Source organism: Ornithorhynchus anatinus, chromosome 1 (assembly GCF_004115215.2).
Source record: "Ornithorhynchus anatinus isolate Pmale09 chromosome 1, mOrnAna1.pri.v4, whole genome shotgun sequence".
NCBI lineage: Eukaryota > Metazoa > Chordata > Mammalia > Monotremata > Ornithorhynchidae > Ornithorhynchus > Ornithorhynchus anatinus.
The window spans coordinates 120166797-120182313 of NC_041728.1; the positions used below are offsets into that span (position 1 = coordinate 120166797).

Here is a 15517-nt window from a genome sequence, read left to right on the forward strand (position 1 = left end):
ATGGTGCTTGTTAAGCACTTACTATGTGCCAAGCACTGTTCTAAGCTCTGGGGTAGATACAAGTTAATCAGGTTGGACACAGTCCCTGTTCCACATGGGGCTCACACTCTTCATCCCCATTTTACAGATGAGGTACCTGAGACCAAGAGAAGTGAAATGACTGGCCCAGTGGTGGATCTGGGATTAGAACCCAGGTCCTTCTGACTCCCAGACCTGGGCTCTTCCCACTAAGCCATGCTGCTTATCAGCCACACTGCTCAATCCTCCATCAGTCCCAGGCTTCCTTATCCTAGTTGAGCTGCTTTTCTCTCAAATCCTTTCCATTCATTCATGCCTTCCTGGGAATGAGATGCCCAAGACCAAACTCGGCATTCTGGCTGTAGCGTCCTCAGAATCATGAAGAATGAAACTATCACTTCTTCTAGACTGTGAGCTTGTTGTTGGGCAGGGATTATTTCTATCTGTTGCCAAATTGTACTTTCCAAGCACTTAGTACAGTGCTCTGCACACAGTAAGCACTCAATAAATGCGATTGAATGAATGAAAGTTTTGTGAGGTGCTCCCAAATAGGGAGAGTGCAGGGGGTTTCTTCTCCTCTTGCTGTCTCACATATCACATCATTTCTAATTTGCCATCCTGCTATCACTCTTTTGATATTTCTCTTTTCCAGATTTCTTCTGCTGTTGACTCCCTTGGGTTTCCGATTTCATCTCCTAAAATGCAGTTGCTTGTATTTTTCCACGTCGTATCTCGGTTTTCTGCCCAAGCCTCTTCAGTCTCATTTGTGTTAATTTCTCTGATCTCACTGCTGCCTGCAAACCCTTGTCACTTTAGTGTCATTTGCGCATTTCATTAACATGCTGTTTACTTCTCTTCTAGCCCATTAATAAAGATGTTAAATAAGACTGGACCTCACAAAAGTCCCTTGGGCTGTTCCTCAGACAACGCCCCCTTTATTGCGTACACTGCTGACATTATCTTTCATTAATAGCTCTGGCTGGTGCTGGGGCTTTGAGAATGAATCCTTCTCCGAGCCAAATTAAACTAGCTAGTAGGTTCAGTTTGGAATGGCACTGGGAAATGGTTTTCAGAGAGTCGAGTCCATAAAATCAGTTTTCCCTGTGAGACGGGTAGCCAATCTACTTGTCCTTATCATTGTTACAGTCATTTATTAAGCACTAACATCGTGCAAAGTCACAGTGCTAAACTCTGGGGAGGATATATGGAAGGCAATGAAAAACTGCCCTTCACGGATCTCATAGTCTAACATGGGGAGGACAGCCTCTCACATAATACTAATAATACTAGTAATAATAATAATAGAGGTATTTGTTAAGTACCTATTATGTGTCAAGCACTGCACTAAGCACTGGGGTAGATGCAGTGTGATCAGATCAGACACAGTCCCTATCCCACATGGGGCTCACAGTCTAAATAAGGGGGAGAGCAGGTATTTAATCATCATTTCATAGATGAGGGAACTGAGGCACAGGGAAGTGAAATGACTTGCCCAAGGTCACACAGCGAAACTGGGATTATGCTTTTTCCACTGGGGTCATGCTGCTTCTCAACTACCTCAAATTATGATGGTAACTGGGATAGACCACTTGGGCAGAACTGCCAAGCCTTCTAGTTCCTCATCAGTGTGCCCACGTGGAAATGGTAGGACCTCTCCAACGCTTAGTACAGTGTCTGGAACATAGTAAGCACTTTTCAAATGCCATCATTATCATTACTATTCTCCATCAACCTCGTCTTCTGCAGGGAAATTTTCACCACCCCATATAAGGAGAATATGTCTGCTTTCTGGTTCTCTGGAGTAATTCCCCATGTCATCGAACTAATCCTTTTTGTTACTTTCTTTAATATGAACAGCCTGATTTTTCCATTTACCTGGCCAGCTTTTCTGCTCGACCCCAGTTTCATGAAATCTCTCTGACCCTTTTGGTGTGGTTTGAACATCTCAAAGAAAGCTAGTTACTATTCACACCCTGGGGAATCTAAAGCCGCCTCTGTTTAGCCAAGTGAACCCTGGCCAGTGCTGTGGTTGAGGGGAGCGGCAGGCAGGCAGGCAGGCAAGCAGGCCTTAGGTTATTCATCTAAAACTGACTAATCTCTCCAAGAAGGCACTGGAAAAATATTGACATTCGACTAAACAAGTACTTCTTAGTCAAGGGAACTCCTAGGAGCAACTACATTGAGGTTAATGAAAAGCCTATTCAGAACATCACTGAAGTCTTTTTGCTTTTCTTTTTTCATCGCCAGCATTAAAAACACTGGCCCTGCCTGGGAGATGTTTGTGGTTTAGTTAGGGAACACAGAGAAGCAGCGTGGCCCAGTTCATGGAGCATGGGCCTGGGAGTCAGAGGACCTGGGCTCTAATCCTAGCTCTGCCACTTTCATTTTTATGTAAAAATCTGTAATTTATTTATTTCTATTCATGTCTGTCTCCCCCTCTAGACTAAGCTCGTTGAGGTCAGGGAATGTGTCTGTTTATTGTTGTATTGAACTCTCCCAAGCACTTAGTACAGTGCTCTGCACACAATAAACAATAAATATGACTGAGCGACTGAATGAATAATATAGCTCATTATAGACTACACTTCATGAGTAAACCACATAAATGTCAGAGCAAAGGGATGCTATGGTGGGGGGAACTATACTAAATATGTATTCTATCTTAATTCTTTCCTAAATGAGTCTGTGGATGTAGAGTGGGCCCCTACCTACCTGTGAAGTTTTTGTTAGTCATTGTCAAAGTTATGTACAGGGCTACAGACAAAGTGATCTGTTTGATAGGCTGTCATTTTGGGACCTGGGCCAATGTTCAGCAAATTAATAATAATGTTGGTATTTGTTAAGCGCTTACTATGTGCAGAGCACTGTTCTAAGCGCTGGGGTAGATACAGGATAATCAGGTTGTCCCACGTGAGGCTCACAGTTAATCCCCATTTTACAGATGAGGGAACTGAGGCACAGAGAAGTGAAGTGACTTGCCCACAGTCACACAGCTGACAAGTGGCAGAGTCTGGATTCGAACCCGTGAACTCTGACTCCCAAGCCCGGACTCTTTCCACTGAGCCACGGACTCTTTCCAATTAGCTTACAAGGCCTCATATATCAAAACTCTAACCTCTTCGACTGAGGTTACTTTAATGTTGCCATTAAAAGCTGACAAATACATTGCTCTTTCTGATAATGAGGGAAACTGTATGGCCATTTACCTTTAATGACAAAGTAGTAAGACTGTTCCCCTCTCGGGACTGCACTTGAAGTTTCTTGTACTCTACCAGTCTCGACTACGGGAGGGAGAGTCAAGCAGTGGCATACCCATTCCATTCCTAGCTTGTGCAGTGGCTAGCAAGTGGAAGGCAATCTGCTGCAAGTCAAAACTCACCCATGCTAGGCAGCAGTGGCAGGGGAGAGAGTCAAGAGTGGAGACTCAAGTTAACTGGGTGGAAGATGGCATTGGTAAACCACTTCTGTATTTTTACCAAGAATACTCTATGGATACTCCACCAGAACGATTGCAGATGGAGATGGGTCGTTCCGGGAGAGATGTGTCTGTGGAGTCGCTATGGGTTGAAGGTGACTCGAAAGCAAAAGACAAGAGAGATTAGACTGTGAGCCATATGTGGGACAGGGACTCAATCTGACCTGATTATCTTGTATCTACCCCAGCACTTAGAACAGTGCTTGACAAAGAGTAAGCACTTAACAAATATCATAATAATAAAATGGAAAGTATTAACAGAAAGTATTTTGAACCTTTCCAGTTGAACTGTTGCTGAATTGTACATTCCAAGCGCTTAGTACAGTGCTCTGCACATAGTAAGCGCTCAATAAATGCTATTGAATGAATGAATGAATGAATGAATGAATGAAGTCTCCGGCAGAAAGCCTTCCAGGGAATAAACTTTGAATGGAGTTTCATTTGGGTTTAGGTAGAGGAAGCCAATACTTCTTTAGGGATTTCCATACTGGCAGAGTCTGATGCGGCTCTCATCCTTCCTCCCCCTCCCCTGCACGCCCAACCAAATTAGGAAAGTAGTTTCCTGGAGAATAGTTGGTTTGCATGTGGTAGATAATTTATTGACCACTTACTGTGTGCAGAGGAATGTACTAAATGCTTGAAAGAGTACCATATAATTAGTAGTCACTATTCCTGCCCTCAAGGAGCTGAAAGGGAGTGGACACTGCTGATTCTTCAGTGTTGATAGAGCTTCTCACTTTGCTTTGTCCTTCAGTTTATCTGCTTGAGTAATGTGGCTAATACCACCTAGCAGACAGGCCTTAGCGTTCCCCAGTTTTTCCGACACTTAGCATTATCATAATGATGACACCCAGTTTGCAGACATACAGTGCCTTGTACTCATCTGTTGGTGGTGGCCAGTTCTAGTGCTTCCTTGCCTTTAACCCCAATGGGACTTCATAGTCATTCTGTCACATACCTCCGATAAATCATCCCGTGGCTCCCAAGATTTTGGAAAGATGGATCCCTTTTTTTTTTTATTTGTGTTGGGTGAACTTTTTCTGGGTGAGCAATTTTCATCCATCAGTCAACCCACTTATCATCAATCAGCCCAACTAAATATTTAATGAACATTCACTGTGAGCAGGGCACCGTACTAAATGCTTGGAATAGTACAACATTGTTGGCGGACGCCATTCCTGCCCTTGAGATTACAATCCACCTCCGGGTATTTAAGGTGGAACCCATGAATGACTTTGCTAGAAGCAAAGTGACTTTGAGAAGTAGCGTGACCTAATGGGAAAACCCAAGGCCTGGGAGTCAGAAGGACCTTTGACACTCCTAGCTCTGCCACTTATTTGCTTTGTGACCTTGGGAAAGTCACTTAATTGTCTGTGCCTCAGTTACCTTATCTGTAAAGTGGGGATTAAGACTGTGAGTGCCATATGGGACAGGGACTATGTCCAACCCATTTTGCTTGTATCTACATCAGTGCTTAGTACATGCCTGGTATATAGTAAACCCTAAATAAATACCACTTTTCTTCATCTTCCTCCTTCCTGAGAGTGACTAATTTTCAGTTTTCTCTCTTTCCCAGGAGGAGCCAACTCCACCAGCCCAGACCCGGAAGTCCTCTCTCAGTGGGATATGCTACTTGACTATGGGCTTAATTGTTTTGCTCCTGGGACTTGTGTTTGCCTCCATGTATGTCTACAGATACTTCTTCATTACCCAGGTAAGGTGAGAGGCAAATTGCCAATCAATTGGTTGGGACCCTTGTTTTCTTTCAAAGCTCAAATCCTAGGCCCACAGTTCAGATCAGTGAAGCAGTGTGGCTTAGTGGAAATTCATTCATTCATTCAGTTGCATTTATTGGGTGCTTACTGTGTGCAGAGCACTGTATTAAGCACTTGGCAAGTACAATACAGCAATATAGAGAAACAATCCCTGTCCACAACGAGCTCACAGTCTAGAGGGAGGGTGACAGACATCAATACAAATAAACAGGCATCAATATAAATAAATAGAATTATAGATATATACATATATTTGTAAGTGCTGTGGGGATAGAGTTCAGGCTTGGGAGACAGAAGGACCTGGGTTCTAATTCTGGGTCTGCCACTTGTTGGTAGTGTGACCTTGGGTAAGTCACTTAACTTCTCTATGTATCAGTTAATTCATTTGTAAAATGAGGATTAAAACTCTGAGCTACTTGTGGGACAGGGACTGTGTCCAACCTGATTACCCAGTGCTTAGAACAGTGCTTGGCACATAGTAAGTGCTTAACAAATACTACAATTATTATTGTAATTTATTAGTGAATCCAAACTGGGCAGCGGGGAGAGAGGAGTCCAGCTCTTGGATAGCATTGCAGTATGAATGCAGCCTCTCTTACATCGAATCCCAAAGTAGTGTGGACTACTGGATAGAGCATGGGCCCGGGAGTCAGAAAGATCTGGGTTCTAGTTCTGGCTCTGCCATTTGGCTGTGGTGTGACCTTGGTCAAATCACTTAACTTACCTGTGCCTCAGTTACCTCATCTGTAAAATGGGGATTAAGACTGTGAACCCCATGTGGGACATGAACTGTGTCCAACCTAATTATCTCGTATCTACTCCAGTGCTTAATACAGTGCCTGGCACACAGTAAGTGCTTAGCAAATACCATAAAAAACAGAACGTAATGCTCACTACTTTTCCTCATCAATCAGTGGTAACTACTGAGTGCTTACTGTGTGCATAGCACTGTACTAAATTGTTGAGAGAGTATAATAGGTGGTATTCATTCATTCATTCATTCAATTGTATTTATTGAGCACTGTGTTCTGAGCCGCACTATACTAAGCGCTTGGAATGTACAATTCGGCAACAGTTAGAAACAATCCCTGTCCAACAACAGGCTAACATTCTAAAAGGGGGAGACAGCAAAACAAAAAAGGAGTCAGGCATCAATGCTATAAGAATAATAAAAATAATTATGGTATTTTTTAAGTGCTTACTATGTGCAGAGCACTGTTCTAAGTGCTGGGGTAGATACAGAGTAATCATATTGTCCCACGTGGGGCTCACATTTTTTAATCTCCATTTTTACAGATGAGGTAACTGAGGCCCAGATAAGTTAAGTGACTTGCCCAAGGTCACACAGCAGACAAGTGGCGGAGTCGGGATTGGAACCCACGACCTCTGACTCCCAAGCCCGTGCTGTTTCCACTAAGCCACGCTGCTTCTCTCCAAATAGATAAATAGAATCATAGATATATACACTTCATTAATAAAATAGAGGAGTAAATAATATATACAAATATGCACAAGGGCTGTGGGGAGGGGAAGGGGGTAGAGCAGAGAGAGGGAGTAGGGGAAATGGGGAGGGAAGGAGGGGCAGCGGGCTCAGTCTGGGAAGGCCTCCTGGAGGAGGTGAGCTTTCAGTAGGTCTTTGAAGAGGGCAAGAGAGTTAGTTTGGCGGATGTGAGGAGGGAGGGCATTCCAGGACAGCGGTAGGATGTGGGCCAGTGGTCAACGGCGGGGCAGGTGCGAACGGGGGACCATGCAGAGGTGAGCAGCAGAGGAGCAGAGTGTACGGAGTGGGCAATAGAAAGAGAGAAAGGAGGTGAGGTGGTGGGGGAGGGTGATGGAGAGCTTTGAAGCCAAGAGTGAGGAGTTTTTGCTTCATGCGAAGGTTGATAGGCAACCACTGGAGGTTTTTGAGGAAGGGAGTGACATGCCTAGAGTGTAGAGAACAGCATGGTGTAGTGGATAGAGCACAAACCTGGGAGTCAGAAGGTCATGGGTTATAATCCTGGCTCTGCCACTTGTATGCTGTGACCTTCTTAGGCAGGTCACTTCACTTTCTGGGCCTCAGTTACCTCATCTGTAAAGTGGGGATTGAGACTGGGAGTCCCATGTGGGACAGGGACTGTGTCCAACTCGATTTGCTATATCCACCCCAGCACTTAGTACAGTGCCTGGCACACAGTAAGCACTTAACAAATACCAGTTATTATTGGTAGACATATTCCCTGCCCACAACAGTTTACTCTCTACTGTTCCTCAAGAAGAGCTGGTGGGTGGAGATTGGTAATACTGTGTTGCTGCCTGATATCTGAGGCCTGGCCATACCAGCCCCAGACTGTGACACCCCTTGCCCAGGACCCAACCAGACCAGAAGTGAGCTGAAGCTGAACAGGAAGTCGATTTGACTTACCTGAGCGTGCCCAGGACGGTGAATTGAGCATGCCCGGGAAGGTTACTGTGCATGCCCAGTGTTTTCTGACACCTGACTTCTGTGTGTCAAGCTCTGTTCTAAGTGCTGGGGTAGATACAACTTTTAATCCCTCTCCCACATGGGGCTCACAGTGTAAATTGGAGGGAAGATGATTTAATCCCCATTTTACAGACAAGCAAATTGAGGCACAGAGAAATGAAACAATCTGCTCAAAGTCACACAACAGGCAGGCAGAGGAGTTGGGATTAGAACTCGGGGCCTCCAACTCCCAGGCCTGTGCTCTTTCCACTAGGCCACACTACTTCTCCCCTGTCTACTTTTAGTTGCCATGACCATAGTTCTCATATTTGTGATGTTAATGGGTGAGTCGCTCACTAATTTCCTAAACGGTTTTAGAAGACAAGCGTACCAGAGCAGGACAGCAGATCGGATTGAGAACCATCTGTTTCAGCTGCCTCTTCTCCCTGAGGCAACTCCTGTGCCCTTAACAAATTCCCCTCCCACAAATGCTCTCTCTCCCCCCCACCGAAGGAATCTAGGAGGAGGACCCGGGTTTTAATACTGGCTCTGCCATCAACTTGCTAGGTGACCTTCTCTACTGTGTGCCCCAGTTTTCTCATCTGTAAAATAAGGATTCAGTCAATTGATCATATTTAGTGAGTGCTTACAGTGTTCAGAGCACTGTACTAAGTGCTTGGAGAGTACAGTATACAGAGACATGTTCTCTGCAGGCATTAAAATAAATTACACATATGTATATTAGTGCAATGTGGCTGAGAGTGAGTGAATAAAGGGTACAAATCCAAGTGCAAGAGCAAGGCAGAAAGAGTGAAGGAAATGGTTTAGTTGGAGAAGGTTTCTTGGAGGAGATGTGTTTTTAATGAGGCTTTGAAGTTGGGGGGAGTGATCACCTGGCAGATACGAAGGAGGAGAGAATTCCAGGCCAGGAGCAGGACATGGGCAAGAGGTCGGCGGCAAATAGTTGAGATCCAGTTACAGTGAGTAAGTTGACATTAGAGGAGCAAAGTGAGTGTGCTGGGTCATAGTAGGAAATCAGTGAGGTAAGATAAGGGCCAAGATGTACTTTTCCTTTGTACTTTTCCTTCATACTTAGGTTGTGAGCTCAATAAGGGACAGGGACTGTGTCCAACCTGATTGTATTGTATACCATCGTCATTATTTTTATCATTATCGAGATCCATGCACAATAATAATAATAATAATGGCATTTAATAAATGCTTCTGTGCTAAGCACTGGGGTAGACACAAGGTTGACAACCCATCTCATTCCCACCCTCTATCATTCATCAAATAGGTTTTCAGGCTAAGATGCCATGGGCCAAGCGGATGGTTTGGAAAGAAATGAAGCCTGAACTAGGAACAGGATGGGAAGCAAATTTAGGGAAAGCCACTTCAGTGGCTGAACTTCAAGAGTGTCAGTTCTGCCCCAGGGTTGGGTTTTTTTGTTTGTATCTTTTTCAGTGGCATTTGTTAAAGGATTTGCTATGTGCCAGACACTGAACTAAGCACTGGGGAAGATATGAGATAATCAGATTGGACACAGTTCAGGTCCTGCGTGGACTCACAGTCTTAATCTCCATTTTACAGATGAGATAACTGAGCCACAGAGAAGTTAAATGACTGCCCAAGGTCACACAGCATATGAGAGGCAGACCCAGAATTAAAACCCAGATCTTTTGACTCCCAGGCCCCGGGTCTTTTCTTTTAGTGGGCAGTTGATGAATTCGAATGAAAAGCAGTCAATAATACAGTGTGTGCCAGGCGGTTTCTGGGACCAAGGATGGCAGAATTCTTCTGGGACCTATAGAATCTCTATATTATCAGCTTGCCTTAGGCAGGGAATGTGTCTGTTAGATTGTCATGTTTGCTCTCCCAAGTGCTGGAAACAGTGTCTTGCACATAGTAAGGGTTAAATAAATACGATTGATTGATTGATTGCTTGATTGATTGGGAAGTAAAAAGGCCCACTCCAAATAAAGGCAGCAAAGGAAGTAGCAGGAAACCAAAAGGATAAAAAGGCTTGCAAAAGGGGAAGGCATCATCCTAGTGAAGCAGGCAGCCAGAAAGGGACTCTAAATGTCCCCCGCTGGAGAGGGAAGACTGTCAAGGGGGATATAGAAATGGATTGGCAAGTTGGGGGAGGTGGTGGCCCAGTTTGTTCGGTTTAAATAGTCTGCTCAGAAACAATTCTGTCTAGTTCTGGGTTTAAGCTAATTAGCAGTGGCAGGAACAGGCGAGACCAGCTGCACTGTCTGAGTATTAAAAGCCACTCTCCATTTCTCTGGTTTCTGCTCTCACTCATGCAGTCCCCTTCCCCACCCCCAATTCCAGGCAGCAAAATAAGTAAATATTCTGACATTGTGCTCCTAAATTCCCTTTTGCTTCCCCTTCTCGGAAGCTCCTGGAAGGAAATGGGAAGTAGCGAGAAGAGAGAGACTTTTCCTGTCTGGCCTAAAAAGGAGGAGGTTTCCATGCTTCTGCAGAAAAATCAAGATTTGTGCCAGATTCGTGCAGAGAAAGCTAGATCAGGCTTCTTGTAATTGCTTGAAGAGTTTCTGCCTAATAAGTTACTGATTTTAAGGCAGGAGAGCCACCGTAAATCACTAATACTGATCAGTAGGACCTGTGGGGCAGGAAATTGAAAGGCAACCCTAAAGCTTTCTTCTTTGGGAATGTGATTCTCTTAGAATACCATCAGCCAACTTGGGGGACCACACTGTTGGTCTGGGCAGGGTCCTTGACCTGAATCCAGATTTGTCCCTCAACCTGTCTTGTGGATGAGATTGATTATTAACCCAACTTTTCTTCAGCAGAGGGTCAGATACCTAAATAACAGTTGGTTTCATTTGCCCCTGAGGGAAAATGAGCATTGCTGGGGGAAAGGGGAAAAAAAAGGGTGTTTGACTGTGATAACCAAATGTTTTCAGGGCACAGTTTCATTGGGCATTACCACCTGGTTGGAAATGGCCGCCCACCTGCTGTTCTGAAATACTGAATTTCAGGGTGAATTTGGGAAGGAGAATGTCCCTCACCGAAGGTTCGTGACAGGCCAAATAGAGCTGTGACCACTAGGAAGGGACTCTTCCTTTTTCTACAGGGGAGAACTCGGTGAACATGTCACCCCCTTCCCTAGGGGGGACCCCCAGACCCATTCCCTACCCAGGTCAGGGCCCTGCTTTTAGCCCCCGATTCCATTATTTATTTACTCATTCAATCATATTTATTAAGCCCTTACTGTGTGCAAAGCACTGTACCAAGCGCTTGGGAGAGTGCAATATAACAGCAAACAGATAGATTCCTGCCCACAGTGAACTCACAGTCTAGAGGAGGAAAAGGACATTAATATGAATGAATAAATAAATCGATTAAATAAATACATTACAGATATATACGTACGTGCTGTGGGGAAAAGAGGATGAATAAAGGAGCAAGTAAGAGCGGCGTCTACTGGGTGTGTGGTAGAAGCTACATGATGATGTTGGGATGTGGGGCAGTTAAGATTGAGGGGCTAACACTCATGATGACAATCTCTTTGTTGAGGGATGGCCAAGAGGCGCCTCTATGGAATCTGCCACCGGACCCTGTAAGCTCACTGTGGGCGGAGAATGTGTCTGCGAACTCTGTTGTATTGTACTGTCACAAGTGCTTAGTACGGTGCTCTGCACACACAAAGTGCTCAATAGAGACCATTGACAATGATGAAGTATGCTCTCCCAAATAGCAGGTCAGCTGGGTCATAACCAATCATAAAAGTGGGAAGAGCTGAAGTTGGGTGCTCTCTCCTTTCTCCTGCATTCCACACAGGCGCACACATGTACCCACACCCATACATACTATGAGCTTTTAAGAGCCAAGAGACTCCAGCCCAGAAGCAACAAGACTGGCTTGTGTGTACATGTCAAACAGTACACAGTGCACCAGTGAGAATGCTCAAAAATGCTATTACTACTAAATCAGAGGTAGCTCTCAGGGGCTGCAGAGACTCGTGACCCTGCCCACTACTCCTATATTGAGTGCCTGAGCTAGTCTCAATATACACACCTTAATATGAGCTAGGGACATATTACAGAAGGTAGAGTGGCACATTGGAAATACTTTATGTTCTAAATGGACACGTTCCTAATCCAGATTCTGAAAGTCTGAAGAGTTTCCATTCTACCTGGTAAAATGTCTGGTGCTGCCATCTGAGAGCTATGGCCCTAAAAAAGCTGAAGATGCACCTTCTACCATGAAAATGGGGACTCCCAACATACTGGGAAGAAAGCACACATATGCACACACGTTCACATAAATGTGTTCCTACTCTGACGTGCAGAGTAGTCATTCAGTCATATTTATTGGGTACTTAGTGTGTGCAGAACACTTTACTAAGTGCTTGGGAGAGTACAACATAACAATAAATGGATACATTCCCTGCCCCAAACGAGCAACTACTGGTGCAGTGGAGGCCTTAATTTTCCTAAAAGGAGCTAGTCTCGTCCATTCTCTTTACTTAGGGCCTCCATTCAGTCAGATCCAGGAAAAGAGACCCTGGGGAGTGTGATACAGGGTGTGGATTAATTCAGTGGTGTCAGAATGTGTGTGACAGAGAATCAATCAATCAATAGTATTAATAGAACATTTACTGTGGGCAGAGCATTTGTACCGAAGATTTGGGAGAGAACAATACAACAAGGTTGGTAAACATATTCTCTGCCACAAAGGGATTTACAGTCTAGAGGGGGCGACAGTGTTAAAATAAATTACGGTTATGCACGTAAGTGCTGTGGCATTGAGGGTGGGGTGAATATTAAGTACTTAAACAGTGCAGATCCAAGTGCAAAAGTGATACGGAAGGGAGAGGGAGTTGTGAAAAAAGGGCTCAATTGGAGAAGGCCTCTTGGAGGAGATGTGAATTTAATAAGGCTATGAAGGTGGGGAGAGTGACGTTCTGTCAGATAGGGAGGGGGAGAGAATTCTAGGCCATATGCAGGATGTGGATGAGGAGTTCGCGATGAGATTGGCGAGATTGAGGTACAGTGAGGAGGTTGACATTAGAGCAGCGAAGTGTGTGGGCTGGGTTGTAGTATGAAATCAGTGTAGTAAGATAGGAGCGGGCAAGCTGATTGAGAGAACTGTGTGGAGAATGGAAAGAGAAGCAGCATGGGCTAGTGGATAGAGCATGGCCCTGGAAGTCAGGAGGATTTGAGGTCTAATCCCAGCTCTGCCACTTGTTTGCTCAGTGACCTTGGGCAAGTTACTTCACTTCTCTATGCCTCAATTATCTCATCGGTCAAATGGAAATTTTCTGTGAGCCCTATGTAGAACATGGACTATGTCTAACCTGATTAGTTTGTGTCTACCCCAGGTCTTAGACAGTGTGGGGTACATAGTAAGTGCTTAACAAATACAATAAGAAAAAAATAAACACACATTTTCCATGCAGTTTTGAGTCTACTCCATAAGATCAGGAAAAGGGAGGCATATGATGTTTAGATTTTCATACTGATTAAGTGTCCAAGTGAAATCAGATATGTTCAGGTCCTCTTCCCAAACTCCACCTAGCCTGAAATCTAGGCTAGAAAGGAAGACATGAGTGAAACTGCGAATAGAGTAAGAAAGAAATACCCCCCCTTCTTGGAGATCCATGTGCCCACTCCATGAGAGCAATTCTCTCACTTCCCCTTTATTGCAGAAGCCTCCTCTCCCTTCCATCCATCCCTACCCTCCATACCCTTCCTGCTGTAGGAGTCTTCCCTCAGGTTTTATTCCTCACAATTCATCATGTTCTTAATCGGTAGGGGTTGGCTTTGCTTCCTTTCTAGATGAAACATTCTCTCTCTTCCCCTCTTCTTAAAGCCATCTGGGGAAACAGTACAATTCTCCAGGGCAGCATAACACAGATCTTGAAATATTTCACCGAACGGCAGTGTGCAAATGACACTTCCAGAAGCAAGAGTGTCCACTTTAAAGTGAATTTCTTCTCTTGATAGCAAAGGGAGACAGAATATCTCCTCAAAAAGTGCACCCTGTATTTTCTGGGGTTTATGTGTGTGTGTGTGTGTGTGCACACATGTGTGCATGTGTGTGCATGTGTGCGTGTGTGTAGTTGTATTTCCTTTCTTGCTCATTATGAACTGGAAATGTGTCTTCTAATTCTGCTGTATTGTTCTCATTGTGGGTGGGAATGTGTCTGTTTATTGTTCTCCTCTACTCTCCTAAACTCTTAGTACAATGCTCTGCATGAAGTAAGCACTCAATAAATATGATTAGCTGACTCTTCCAAGCCCTAGGTATAGTCCTCTGCACATAGTAAGCACTCAATAAATACTATTGGTTGATTGATTTTTTTCCCTTATGCTGCATCTACAGAGCTCCTGGCACACTGGGATGTTTTACTACAGCAGATTTTGGAGGCTGGTGTCTCAATCAATCATTGGTATTTATTGAGTGCTTACTGTGTGCAGAGCACTATGCACAGCACTTGAGAAAGCATGGTAGAGTTGGTAGACCCGATCTCTGTCCTCAAGGAGTTTACAATTTATCAGTTGAAATAGACATTGAAATAAATTACAGGCATTCATTCATTTCATTCAGTCATATTTATTGAGTGCTTACTGTGCACAGAGCACTGTATTAAGAAATGGGAGAGTAAAATACAGCAGTAAGCAGACACATTCCCTGCCCACAACGAGCTTACAGTCTAGAGGTGGGGAGACAGACATCAATACAAATAAATAAATTACTGACGTGCATAAGCACTGTGAGGCTGGGAGGTGAGAAGAACAAAAAGAGCAAGTCAGGGCGACACAGAAGGAAGTGGGAAAAGAGGAAAGGGGGGCTTAGTCTGGGAAGACTTCTTGGAGGAGGTGTGTTTCTGGGAAGACCTCTTGGAGGAGGTGTGCCTTCAAAAGGCTTTGAAAAGGGGACAAAGCAAGATAGTGTTGGGATATGCCCATAAAGGCTGCAGGGGTAGGGTGAGTGTAAAAGAGCTTAGGGCATTATGAGCTTAGGTGCTTGGGTGATGCATTAAGGGGGAGAGAATAGGATGGGGAGATGAGAAGTTTGTCGGGGAAGTCTTCTTGGAGGAGATTTGATTTGGGAGGCCATGTCCTCCCGCGGTCCTGGAATGCCCTCCCTCCTCACCTCCGCCAAACTAATTCTCTTCCCTTCTTCAAAACCCTACTTAAAACTCACTCCTCCAAGAGGCCTTCCCAGACTGAGCTCCCCTTCTTCCTCTACTCCCTCTATCGCCCCCCCCCTTCACCTCTCCATATCTTAACCCTCTTTTCCCCCCATTTCCCTCTGCTCCTCCCCCTCTACCTTCCCATCCCCTCAGCACTGTACTCGTCTGCTCAACTGTGTATATTTTCATTACCCTATTAATTTTGTTAATGAAATGTACATCGCCTTGATTCTATTTAGTTGCCATTATTTTTACGAGATGTTCTTCCCCTTGACTCTATTTGTTGCCATTGTTCTTGTCTGTCCGTCTCCCCCGATTAGACTGTAAGCCCGTCAAACGGCAGGGACTGTCTCTATCTGTTGCTGACTTGTTCATTCCAAGCGCTTAGTACAGTGCTCTGCACATAGTAAGTGCTCAATAAATACTATTGAATGAATAGTAAGGCTTGGAAAATGGAAAGAGTGCTAGCCTTTCGGATATGAAGAGAGAGGGAGGTCCTGGCCAGAGGGAGGGTGTGAGTGCGGGTTGTCTCGAAAATGACTCCACTGTTTTGCCTTGACGGGTCCATCCCTCTGAGTTCTCATGCAGGATTTCTTTGTAAAATACAGTCCGACCCTCTTCTCACAGCCCTTTACCAA

The 15517-nt window shown here is 44.6% G+C and overlaps 1 protein-coding gene across 1 annotated transcript in view; it reads left to right on the forward strand.

The window, feature by feature from the left end:
* Positions 1 to 15517, forward strand: part of ITM2C (integral membrane protein 2C) — a 93137-nt gene that overhangs the window by 60708 nt on the left and 16912 nt on the right. The window contains exon 2 of the mRNA XM_029067164.2: positions 5070 to 5207. Coding sequence (XP_028922997.1) covers positions 5070 to 5207 — 138 coding nt within the window. The remainder of the gene's footprint in view (positions 1 to 5069; positions 5208 to 15517) is intronic.